This window comes from Chelonia mydas, chromosome 1, assembly GCF_015237465.2.
Source record: "Chelonia mydas isolate rCheMyd1 chromosome 1, rCheMyd1.pri.v2, whole genome shotgun sequence".
Lineage (NCBI taxonomy): Eukaryota > Metazoa > Chordata > Testudines > Cheloniidae > Chelonia > Chelonia mydas.
Genome location: NC_057849.1, coordinates 38,411,723 through 38,424,070, shown reverse-complemented (window position 1 = coordinate 38,424,070; position 12,348 = coordinate 38,411,723). Strand labels below are relative to the sequence as shown.

At 40.2% G+C, this 12,348-nt stretch overlaps 1 protein-coding gene across 1 annotated transcript in view; it reads left to right on the top strand.

Annotated features, from left to right (window-relative positions):
* Positions 1–7,498, top strand: part of RDX (radixin) — a 100,790-nt gene extending 93,292 nt beyond the window's left edge. Inside the window, exons 12-14 of the mRNA XM_037890479.2 lie at positions 3,286–3,378; positions 3,790–4,041; positions 5,100–7,498. Coding sequence (XP_037746407.1) covers positions 3,286–3,378; positions 3,790–4,041; positions 5,100–5,264 — 510 coding nt within the window. The 3' untranslated portion in view covers positions 5,265–7,498. The remainder of the gene's footprint in view (positions 1–3,285; positions 3,379–3,789; positions 4,042–5,099) is intronic.
* The last annotated feature ends 4,850 nt before the right edge of the window (positions 7,499–12,348 follow it).

The window sequence follows — 12,348 nt, the reverse complement described above, 5'->3', positions numbered from 1 at the left end:
TTTAAAGAAATTGTACATTAAAATTTTAGGGTGAGTTTTCAGGAAAATTCAGTGTTGCCTAATTCTGCTTCCAATGAAATCAATCATAAAATTCCTGCTGACTTCTTTTGGGAGGAGAGTTGGCCAGTGCTGAGCGCTTTTGAAAATCCCACCCAGAATGTAGAAGTATTTTTTCATAATAACTAAAGTTCCCTGTATAGGTGGCATACATCAGCATACTCTGCTATCATAGAGATCACTGTTGAGAAGTTGCCAGAATATGGCTATCTCCCACTGTATTGCTACCCACAGCAGAAAATAAGATTTGGCGGCGGACACAGGGAAGCCATAGTATGCTTCCCTCACAGATACGTCCTATATAGCCACTCTGAAACAAACCCCTGCCTAATTTTCAGGTTCATCTGGTTGAGAACCAGAATGGCTTCCCTTAGTTTCTTTCACTGTAAGATAGCCAGTCATTTTCATCCCATTGAGAGGCTGATCTTTCTGTTAAATGGGAAAAAATTAAGCTTAAGAAAATATTATGTTTGACCTCAACTATATAAGTTTTTCCCTTTTCCATCACTGAGGGTAGAAAGTAAGAAAATATAGTAGGTTGATTCCAGGCCCTGGCCTGTACACACTATATTATAAAGGCACCATAGTTATCCAGGGAGAATTTCCTCCAGTGTAGGAGCAGCCCTACCCTGACCCCCTGCAGTCCCCATCTGTAACAGATAGGCCTGAGAGTGAGAAGGAGAGTTACCATAGCACTGAGGGCTGGTCAGTGTGGGCCCCTTACTGAATGAGGGAGGCAACCTAGTGACAGAGGATGTGGAAAAAGCTAATGTACTCAATGCTTTTTTTGCCTCTGTCTTCACGAACAAGGTCAGCTCCCAGACTGCTGCGCTGGGCATCACAAAATGGGGAAGAGATGGCCAGCCCTCTGTGGAGATAGATGTGGTTAGGGACTATTTAGAAAAGCTGGACGTGCACAAGTCCATGGGGCCGGACGAGTTGCATCCGAGAGTGCTGAAGGAATTGGCGGCTGTGATTGCAGAGCCCTTGGCCATTATCTTTGAAAACTCGTGGCGAACGGGGGAAGTCCCGGATGACTGGAAAAAGGCTAATGTAGTGCCAATCTTTAAAAAAGGGAAGAAGGAGGATCCTGGGAACTACAGGCCAGTCAGCCTCACCTCAGTCCCTGGAAAAATCATGGAGCAGGTCCTCAAAGAATCAATCCTGAAGCACTTACATGAGAGGAAAGTGATCAGGAACAGTCAGCATGGATTCACCAAGGGAAGGTCATGCCTGACTAATCTAATCGCCTTTTATGATGAGATTACTGGTTCTGTGGATGAAGGGAAAGCAGTGGATGTATTGTTTCTTGACTTTAGCAAAGCTTTTGACACGGTCTCCCACAGTATTCTTGTCAGCAAGTTAAGGAAGTATGGGCTGGATGAATGCACTATAAGGTGGGTAGAAAGCTGGCTAGATTGTCGGGCTCAACGGGTAGTGATCAATGGCTCCATGTCTAGTTGGCAGCCGGTGTCAAGTGGAGTGCCCCAGGGGTCGGTCCTGGGGCCGGTTTTGTTCAATATCTTCATAAATGATCTGGAGGGTGGTGTGGATTGCACTCTCAGCAAATTTGCGGATGATACTAAACTGGGGGGAGTGGTAGATACGCTGGAGTGGAGGGATAGGATACAGAAGGACCTAGACAAATTGGAGGATTGGGCCAAAAGAAATCTGATGAGGTTCAATAAGGATAAGTGCAGGGTCCTGCACTTAGGATGGAAGAATCCAATGCACCGCTACAGACTAGGGACCGAATGGCTAGGCAGCAGTTCTGCGGAAAAGGACCTAGGGGTGACAGTGGACGAGAAGCTGGATATGAGTCAGCAGTGTGCCCTTGTTGCCAAGAAGGCCAATGGCATTTTGGGATGTATAAGTAGGGGCATAGCGAGCAGATCGAGGGACGTGATCGTTCCCCTCTATTCGACACTGGTGAGGCCTCATCTGGAGTACTGTGTCCAGTTTTGGGCCCCACACTACAAGAAGGATGTGGATAAATTGGAGAGAGTCCAGCGAAGGGCAACAAAAATGATTAGGGGTCTAGAGCACATGACTTATGAGGAGAGGCTGAGGGAGCTGGGATTGTTTAGTCTGCAGAAGAGAAGAATGAGGGGGGATTTGATAGCTGCTTTCAACTACCTGAAAGGGGGTTCCAAAGAGGATGGCTCTAGACTGTTCTCAATGGTAGCAGATGACAGAACAAGGAGTAATGGTCTCAAGTTGCAATGGGGGAGGTTTAGATTGGATATTAGGAAAAACTTTTTCACTAAGAGGGTGGTGAAACACTGGAATGCGTTACCTAGGGAGGTGGTAGAATCTCCTTCCTTAGAAGTTTTTAAGGTCAGGCTTGACAAAGCCCTGGCTGGGATGATTTAACTGGGACTTGGTCCTGCTTCGAGCAGGGGGTTGGACTAGATGACCTTCTGGGGTCCCTTCCAACCCTGATATTCTGTGATTCTATGATTCTATGGTCTTCACTATCGGGAGATTTAGATTTGATTTAGTTGGGATTGGTCCTGCTTTTGAGCAGGGGATTGGACTAGATGACCTCCTGAGGTCCCTTCCAACCCTAATCTTCTATGATTCTGAGATCAGCGCTGCTGCAATCGATGCAGCAGGGGTCAGTTTAGTTGGTCTAGTGAAGACCTGCTAAATCAACGGCAGAGCGCTCTCCGGTCAACCCCGGTACTCCAACTCCCTGAGAGGATTAAGGTAAATCAACAGGAGAGCGTCTCCCGTCGATGCAACACAGTGAAGACACTGCGGTAAGTCGATCTAAGCTATGTCATCTTCAGCTATGTTATTCATGTAGCTGGAGTAGCGTAATTTAGGTCATCTTACCCCAGTAGTGAAGACAAACCCTGAGATTTTGTGCTGTGGTGCCAGCATGTAGGTAGCCCAGATAAGGCTTCTGTAAATGTTAGGAGCTCCTGGGGCTGTTCTAATTCACACCTGGGGCTGTATCAGCCCCCAGCCAGCTCAGAATCTGGGACGTACAAAGGTGACTTAAAGCCCTCCTCACTAGGCAGTGCTTCCTGTGAGGTGCAGCATAGAATTTCTCCTAGCTCATTTATATTTTTTGTACCTTTTAAAATAGTACTTTTAGTGATTGAGCTCCTAGTTAGTTAATTCTTCTAGCCCAAAGCATAGCAAAAGCTTTGCCCCTTCTACGCATAGCCAAAAATGAGTAGCAAATTAATCTTTCTGCTTGTTTAATTCTCTTGTTTTTAGGCAGCAGAACTTGCTGAATTCACTGCCAAGATTGCACTTCTAGAGGAGGCCAAGAAGAAGAAGGAAGAGGAAGCCTCAGAATGGCAGCACAAAGTAATAAACTCTCATTGTGTATTAAGTTGGGATTTTCAAAGGAGGGAGTTAGGTGCACAATTCCCATTGAAATTTAGTGAGGTTGGGTACATGTCTGCCTTTGGCTCCTTTGAAAATCCCACCCCAAAAGACCTAGTCCTCCAACTTCTTCAAACCATACAAAATATCTATTTAATTTCAGAATACTGAGCGATAAATCAATGTGGAGAAAAATACTCTCATCAGAACTCCTTTCCACTCTGGCTTATATCCTCACAGGTTTCAGTCTATAAATGACTCTGCTAGTGTACAGAAGGAGTGGTTACCATATATGTAGACATTTAAACTATTTTCTTTTTAATTCTTGGATTATTTTTAGATCACTTTGAAGGTGAAACTATATAAATGCTAAGTACTAGTATTATTATTTAGGCTTTTGCAGCCCAAGAGGATTTGGAAAAGACCAAAGAAGAACTGAAGACTGTAATGTCTGCTCCTCCACCACCACCACCACCTCCTCCACCACCAGTTATTCCTCCAACAGAGAATGAGCATGATGAACATGATGAGAACAATGCTGAAGCTAGTGCAGAACTGTCTTCTGATGGTGTCATGAACCACAGAAGTGAGGAAGAACGGGTAACAGAGACACAGAAAAATGAACGTGTTAAGAAACAGCTCCAGGTAATGAAGGTTGTGGTTGCATTAATGGTATAATTAAGCCTTCAGTTTTTTATTCCTTAATTGCTGAAAATCTTGTGTATTTAAGCAGCACATTTAAGTGAAACTGTAATGTGTAGTTTCCTTCGCATGTTTTATCACTTACTAGATTTGTAACTAAACTGCATAAAACTGAGTAAATAAGACTCGGAGTAGAATAACATACTCTGTGTATAGTTTAAAAAGTGTACATATCAATGTGATGCTGCACTACCACAAATATTTACAATCAAATATTAAAAATGTAAATTCCCCTGTAGTACACTATAATCTTTAAAACTTAATCCTTTAATTTCTGAACCAAAAATTGTTGTACCATACTAACTGGTGTTTTGTTCAGTGAGTATTATTTGCGTTTCTCAGCAGCAGCTCACAGTATCTAGAAATGTAAAAAGCAAAGTAAAAACATAAACCTGTTAGGAGAGAATTTTATCTCCATTCAAACAGTTAGACTCTAGAAGATAATGTTTCATTTTTTTCTGTCCTTTTTTTAAAAAGTAATCTGTCATTGGACAATTTACTAATACAACATAAAGGTACCATTTTTCTATGAAGATACTAAAACGAACGTGAGCTCCTGTTTTTTCTCAGTGTCAGTATTTTACCAACAAACAATATTTTCTGAATTGTGTAAATATGCTCCTGCTGTGATGGTCATGGTACTCAAGCAGAGAGGTAAATAGTTGCTACCTTTCAGTTAAGTAGAAACTAGAGTAAAGTCAAGCCCTAGCTTCTCCTACCAGACTATGTTCCCTTGCTCTTATTAGAATTTTCCTCCTGGATATTAGAATGTGAAGACCCTTTGTCTCCAGGTTTGTTAACCTCTCAGTCTGCATGATGTATCTAACAGCTTCAGCACAGTCAGGTATTTTCACTTCTTTCTTGAGCATAGCAGGAAGCATTCCTATAGTTGGCATTTAGCAAATCCCTGTCCAAGACTGTAGATCATATGTTGTCAGGAAATCCTAAGTTTTGGTGCCGAGGAGTGAAAATGCTGAAACTCAAATATTTTATTCCCACAGACACTAAGTTCTGAGTTGGCCCAAGCCAGAGATGAAACCAAGAAAACACAAAATGATGTCCTCCATGCTGAGAACGTTAAAGCAGGTCGTGACAAGTACAAGACTCTTCGACAAATCCGACAAGGGAATACAAAGCAGCGTATTGATGAGTTTGAGGCAATGTGAGAGCTGCTGTTTTGCATATATGTTCTTCGTAAAGCTGAACCACCAACAGAGAAAAAAGCAGGCCTTTGCAGATTTGAAGATTGTACCCCACTTTGCCAAAGCACTTATACCAGTTTGACTGTGGTGGTAAAAAGACAAATTTAGGGGAACCCATTCAACAATAAGGCAGTCTGTCATCTTTGGCTTTGTCAGGAGGGAGAGAGGAATGGGGGCAGAAGGTTTCCATTGTCTTACATTTTATTTTCCATTTTCATAGTTTGTGCCGCTTGTTCTCTTGAAGACTGGCACTTACTATTATCATGACTGTCAAGTGTGTATGTATTACCAAAACACAAAGTCAGAAAGGAGATTAGATCTGAACCTAAAACTGATGGATACTATTTCAGTGTGATGCAGTTTGAAATTACATTTTCCCATGTAGCCACATCTCCTTAGGAGTTTGATATTGCTGACTTTATCATTTTTTCACAGAGCTGAATTCTCTGGGTGTTTCATGTCCTGTCATCATTGATGGTTTTCTTTGCCTACCTGTTCACAAAGGTCTAGATGGCAGGTAGTAGGTTCCAGCAGAGATTTTAAAATGGAACACTACCTGTAGGCAGCAGTTGTCTGCGATTGGCCTAAATAAGTATTACTTTTTCACTTTAGATGTGTAGAAATGTTCTAATTAAGCAAAGAAAAGAAAAACAAAATACAAGAATCTTGTATCCTGTTTTTTTTATTATTATTATAATTGCAATCAGAAAAACCTGGACCTTTCTGGCAAGGGAGCATATGAAAACATCAGTCCCAAGGAGGGGACAGTATCCTACCTCACTACTATATACATGATGACTGGTCCTTCAAACACCAAGTAAACTTGAGTGTGCAAATTGACTTTCATCTTATGATACTATAGAAAGATAGGAATCTTTACTTTTAAGATTTTGTTTTACTTCAAGAAGGATTTATAGTGCTAAATACTGCTTAACTGCCTTTTTGTTGAGTTAAATTATAAAATGATATGATATACATTAAAACTGTAACCTGTCACTGGTATACTATCTTACGGGAGGGGTGTGGAATTTGTTTGTGTTTATGGGTTTCTCTGTACCAAATGAAAATACCCATAATTGGGGGAAAAAAAGAGGCTTGTAGCTTCATTTCTCAATGATGCCAGTGTGTAATTGTTATTGTATCTGATGTCTGATCATTGTTGCTCAGTTGTCTCAAACTCTGGAAAAGGAGGTTTAAACAAGAGAATTTTCTTAATTTTAGAGGGTCAAATAGTTCATAGAAAGTGAGTCTTTCCTTTAAGAAATTTATAAATTAAGAAATTATTTTACAACTAACATGGACTGCAATTATTCTTCACTTTATAGTACCCTGGTTAGTGTCTAGCTGGAAAAAGCCCTGCTTTCTCTGAGGATGGTTCAGCAATCTTCCATTTGGTATTATGCACTCATAAATTTACACTTATCTATTAAAATATGCCATTTTATTAAACATTTTTTCAGACACAATAGGTTCAAGTTATTTATGAACAGTTCAACTGAGCTTTTTTTGATTTTGCTGAGTTAAAGACACACTGTGGGATGATATCATGGAAAAGGGTATAAAGTTGATTTAATATATTTTGGGTTGTGGGGCTAAAAATAGCTGGTTAACCTTGAAAAGACTGGTGTGCAAATGTTGTGCCCATACTTCAAAACGGGTTGGTGGAAGTCTACTGTTTCTACTTGCAGTGCATTGAAAGAACAGTTTGTGTATCTCAGGCTTCCTGCATGAGCATTTGAATTTCCAAAGTGTTAGAACCATTTGCCATAGCAGGTGAAATACTGTGCTATCAGTGGGTTTTTATGGTTTTTCCTGAAATGTGTGCACTAACATTACTGCATCAGTTTATCAATGTTGAAAAATACCAGTTAAATTTGTTGTTCATAAATCTACAATATATAGATTAGAATTAAAATGGATCTAATCCATTTATAAAGCTGTGTGAATTTTTCTAAATAACCAGGAACAACTATTTGAAATGTAGATTTTCACAATGATCCAGAGTGGTTATTACCAATAGTTGGGAACACTTATTGATACAGAGCTATTATGAATGCATTTAATGAGTACTTGGTGAAGTAAATTTCAACATGTTTTCCCCTTAGCATCATGTTTTGTGTTGTACAATTAAGCTACAATTACATCTACTATTTTGGATAACATGAATTGGTTAACAATAAAGAGATACAGTTAATTTCTTTGAGGTCCACTGTTGTTATTTAATGTACTTTACCCTGGCAAATCTGTTAAACTCATTGCAATAGCTTTTTTCATAGCAGTGAATAACTTCTGGATCATCATCAGTCTTAAAATTTCACATTGTGGTCAAAGTAAAATAAAAATGGTTTTAAATTAAATCCCCAAAGAATAATAGTCTGCTTCAGAAATTACCGCCTACAACTGGGAGGAAAAACTGGTGATTGCTGATTCAAGAGGATATGAATCATCAGAGTAAATTGGCTCTTTTGAGACAAGAAGATCAAATTTGGCCACATAAGAGCTGCAGGGTAATGTAAGAACTTTCAATCACTGCCTGAACTGTACTTAGCCTCAGGCAAAGTAAAGTTTAGTTTAATTGGTCACTGGCTTGTCTTTAACATTTTTATTATTTTTAATGTTATTTATTAACATGGCATATATTATCTGGATAGTTCTTTCAAATACAGAGATGCTTAAAGATGCTTTTTATTTATAAGCAAGCTTGCCTTTTCTACCGTCCTCTTCACTAATGTGGAGCACATGCACTGCTTCTGGCTTCTTCCACAAAAACGGCTAGACAAAGTAATCTGCTAAAGAATTTGCACATGAATCGGGCTTCCTCTCAGTTGACATACAGCTCAGACTCACATTTCTCTTTGGCCTTGCATGGGTTCGAACACAGAGCCCTCCATTCTGTTAGATATGTCAGAGTTGTTAAAATAAATGAAAGGACATATAATAATATATGCTTTTGTTTTTCTACCATACATGTAGATTGATTTTGTCCTTTCCCCTAACTAGAGCCCTTTCTGATGAAATGTTGGATTCCAAATGCCCCATTGTTAGAGTGCTCCCGCATAGGTATGCCAACCTCAGAGAATATTTTGGTTGCATTGGGAGGCAAATGCTTTGAAGGTATTTTTCTTTCATAGGGAGGAGAGAAAAGGAGGCTAGAAACATTCCCATACTCCCTGTTCACTATATGCGCCGACTTTCTAATGTGCCGGGGGATGCTCTCCTCCAGGTCCGCCCAAGGCCCCTCCCCTCCCCTCCCCTGCCCTGCCTCTTCCCACTGCTGCTCTGCTCCCTCCCCCCGAGTGCCTTGCCCTCGCTCCTCCCCTCTCCCCCCCAGTGCCTCCTGAATGCCGCGGAACAGCTGATCTGCAGTGGGTGGGAGGCGCTGATCAGCAGGGCTGGCAGAAGGCACTGTGGGGAGGGGGAGGTGCTGAGAGGGTGGCTGCTGATGGGTGCTCTCTACCAATCTTCTTTTTTTTTTCCCTGTGGTGCTCCAGCCCCCTGGAGCACCCACAGTGTCGGCACCTGTGCAGTGCACCGAGTTAATTTACTTAATAGGGACTTAATAGATTCCCAGTTGGGTGGAGAGGGAAATTCAGCTTATTCAGAAGTATTCTCCCCTTCATAGTTATATTTCCAAAACATAAATTTTCTTTTGTTGACAGGTTCTCCAGATACACATTCATGCATTTTTGTTCATTTTATCCAAAATGGAATTACGGCAGAAATCCAAGACCATATCATTCTATAGCTCATGCCTCTGCATATTTAGACCCCAGTTCGGAAAAGTACTTAAGCATTGCGCTGAAGTAAGTTCCCGTTTCAGGAAAGTGCTTAGGTGCTTTCCTGGATAGGGATAGTACCCTGAAACAGCAGCTTAAAAGCTGGTTTCTCCTCATTCTCAAAGTATGGTCTCCAGAGTCATTTAAAATAATTTGCTCAAACCCATCCATGAAAGAAAGAAAACTGTTTCCTGATTCTGAATGTCTTGTTTCAAAGTAATTGAAAGCTTCTAAGGAGGAGAAACTCTATTTTCTAAAAATCATATTTAAAGTATTGGACTTAAAATCAACAAAATCATCAGCAAAACCTGTTTTCTAAAGGAAAAACACGAACATTTTTCCACATCAATTCAAATTTGGAGAAGCTAAATTCCTGGTCTCTTCTGAATGCTAAAGCAGTTTTGTTCATATTTCATTTATGGAGGACTTCACCAAAAAACATAACTGAGCCTTAGCCCCTAAAGCTGTTTCTAGCCTTCATAAAGAAGTAATCTATCCTTGGGACAGTATCTCTTTAAAATGTGATAGAAAAATTAAAACTTCCTTACAAGAGGCCTGATCAAAGGCTCCTTGAAGTAAATGGAAATAGCCCAATCCATATAGTTGAATATCTTTACAAACATCTTTTAGAAACATGGGACTTTTCATGATGAATGAGATCTATAGTCTAAGTGCTTTTGTGGCATCTCTAATCATGGTATCTAAGGCGAGTATCTTATATTCAACAGTAATCAATGACTGATGCCTCAGGGAAGTAAAACCCCCATAATGCATATAATCTATAGGGAAGGGGAGAGAAATATTTCTTCCTGACACCAGTTGTGGATCAGCTTATAACATGAATCATGATTAATACTGAATAATAAAACACTGATTTACAGTTCATAGTTTAATTTCCACTGTTAATTTGACTTTCCAGAGGAACCAACAAAACAATTTGCCCAGTTTTATTTTTCCAATGATATATTTAGGCTGGACTTCTTTGTGAGAGGAATTGTGGCTCAGCTGACTTTGTTTCAGCTGAAGAAATTTGTCAGATAATTGGTGATTTCTATTGACTGATTTGCCTCTTGATCTGGCTATGTTTAAGGAATACATCATAGGTGGATAGGGTGACCAGACAGCAAATGTGAAAAATCGGGACGGGGTGGGAGATAATAGGAGCCTATATAAGAAGAAGACCCAAAAATCGGGACTGTCCCTATATAATCGGGACATCTGGTCACCCTATAGGTGGAGTAATTCAAAAGAACTATGTTTAGGACTTCTTTTCAGCTTCTTCACTCCCCTTTCTTTTTTAGTATTAAAGCCCAAGCCCAGGTGTTATGTAGGTAGTAGTGAAGAAAGAAATGTGTAGTTTATTGGTATTGAGAGTCCGATCCAATAATTAGGCTTATTTGTTTATGTAGCACCTACAATGTGCCAGGCACTTTCCAGATAGGAAGATACAGTTTATACTCAAGTTGCTCACATTCTAAAGACAGACAGACAGAAATTAGGAAAAACGGGAACAGTTAACAGGGAATTTTATCCACTAATCCAGAGAATCCCTTGTGGAGTTTATATTAGCTTTATTAAATAACATGTCACTGAGTGTTTTTGTGCATAGGAATAGTGTTTAGATACTAGAGAAGAAACAAGTGGAGATGGAAGTGTACATCAATAGAGGAGACCTGGTTAGTGCAAAAGCTCCTAGCACAGACTGGTCATTGTGTGTGAGAGCCAGCAAAGAGTTTGGAACAATCCCTGTTTTCTGAATGGGTGGCTCAGATGTGAAGACTTGAAATTTACAGGTAGGATAACCATTCTGCCTTTTCTTTTAAACATGCTTTTCCAGTTATACCTCAGCTCTCACTGGGATCTGAGCTTTCAGACGCTAGGCTCTATGAAAGCCTACAGCCCACTTTTCAACAGATACTAGGATCCTTCATGATGCATTTTGGATATAATGAACAAATTTCTTTTCATTTATGAAAGATTTCCTTCTCTGTTGCAAAGGTGAAATGAGGTTAAAATTCAACTAACACTTTAGTATTCCCTCCATAAAGTGCATCCAAATACATGGTCCTCTCTTCTGAAATATTTAGCTCCTGATGTGCTGTAGCTTAGGGTGCTTTTCAAACTATTCCAGCCTGTTCTATTTCAGATTGTGCTCTGAGCTACCCAGGGTCCTAATCCTTCATGAGCTCTAGCCAGGCAGACCCTTGCACCTACATGCAGCACCACTGACATAGATGTGACTCAAGCAGGTACAGCAATGCATGCATGCAGAACTCTTTGCAAGATCTGAGACCAAGTCTGCTACCTCCTGTGTTCTTGACCTTTATGCTTCCTTCCATTGCTTCATTTCTTCCTTCTTGTTAAGAACAGAAGAGCGTCCGTATTGGATCAGACCATGGTCCATTTTCCCCATAACAGTGCTTCGGGGCAGTGCAACAGGGCAATTATGGAGTGATTCACCCCTCTTTTCCACTCCCAGCTTCTGGTAGTCAGAGGTTTAGAGTTGCCCTGAGCATGGGCTTGTGTCCCTTGCTTACTTGAATAATAGCCATTGATGGACCTATCCTCTACGAACTTATGCAGTTCTTTTTTGAACCCAATTATACTTATGGCCATCACAACATCCCATGGCAATAAGTTCAATAGGTTAGCTGTGCATTGTGTGAAAAAGTACTTCCTCTTGTTTGTATTAAACCTGCTGACCATTAATTTCATCGGGTGACCCCTGGTTTTTGTATTGTGTGAAAGGGTAAACAACACTTCTTCACTTTTTCCATACTAGTCATGATTTTACAAAATTCAACATTAATTATTTGTGAAATCTGGACAAAATGCAATATTCAGTAGCAGAGAGCTCTTTGTGTATGAGGGAGGAAATGCAGATATCCATTTTCTCAAAATAAATCTTATAGCCACTGAAATAGTTACTGCAATCTATTTTTTAATGTTAACTGGTAATACCAACTAATCCAGCACTCTTAAAATACACAAGCTTCAGAAGGAAAGATAGCAACACTTAGTGTTTGAGAGAGCACAGAATACGGTGTTCCAGAACACATGGTTGGTGGGGAGGAGGTTTGGGTTTGGTTTGGTTTTTGGGTTTGGTTTTTTTTGGACAGGCATAGAGGATATGTGAAAAGTTGGCATGTGACTGTTTGCATTTCCGCCATTAACTCTGTTGTCAGTCTACCCTTAAACATTCTGGAATCCAGTAGTACCTTTTTAATATCTTGTTCTGGAAGAATTGCAAGGATAAAGAACTTAAAGTATCA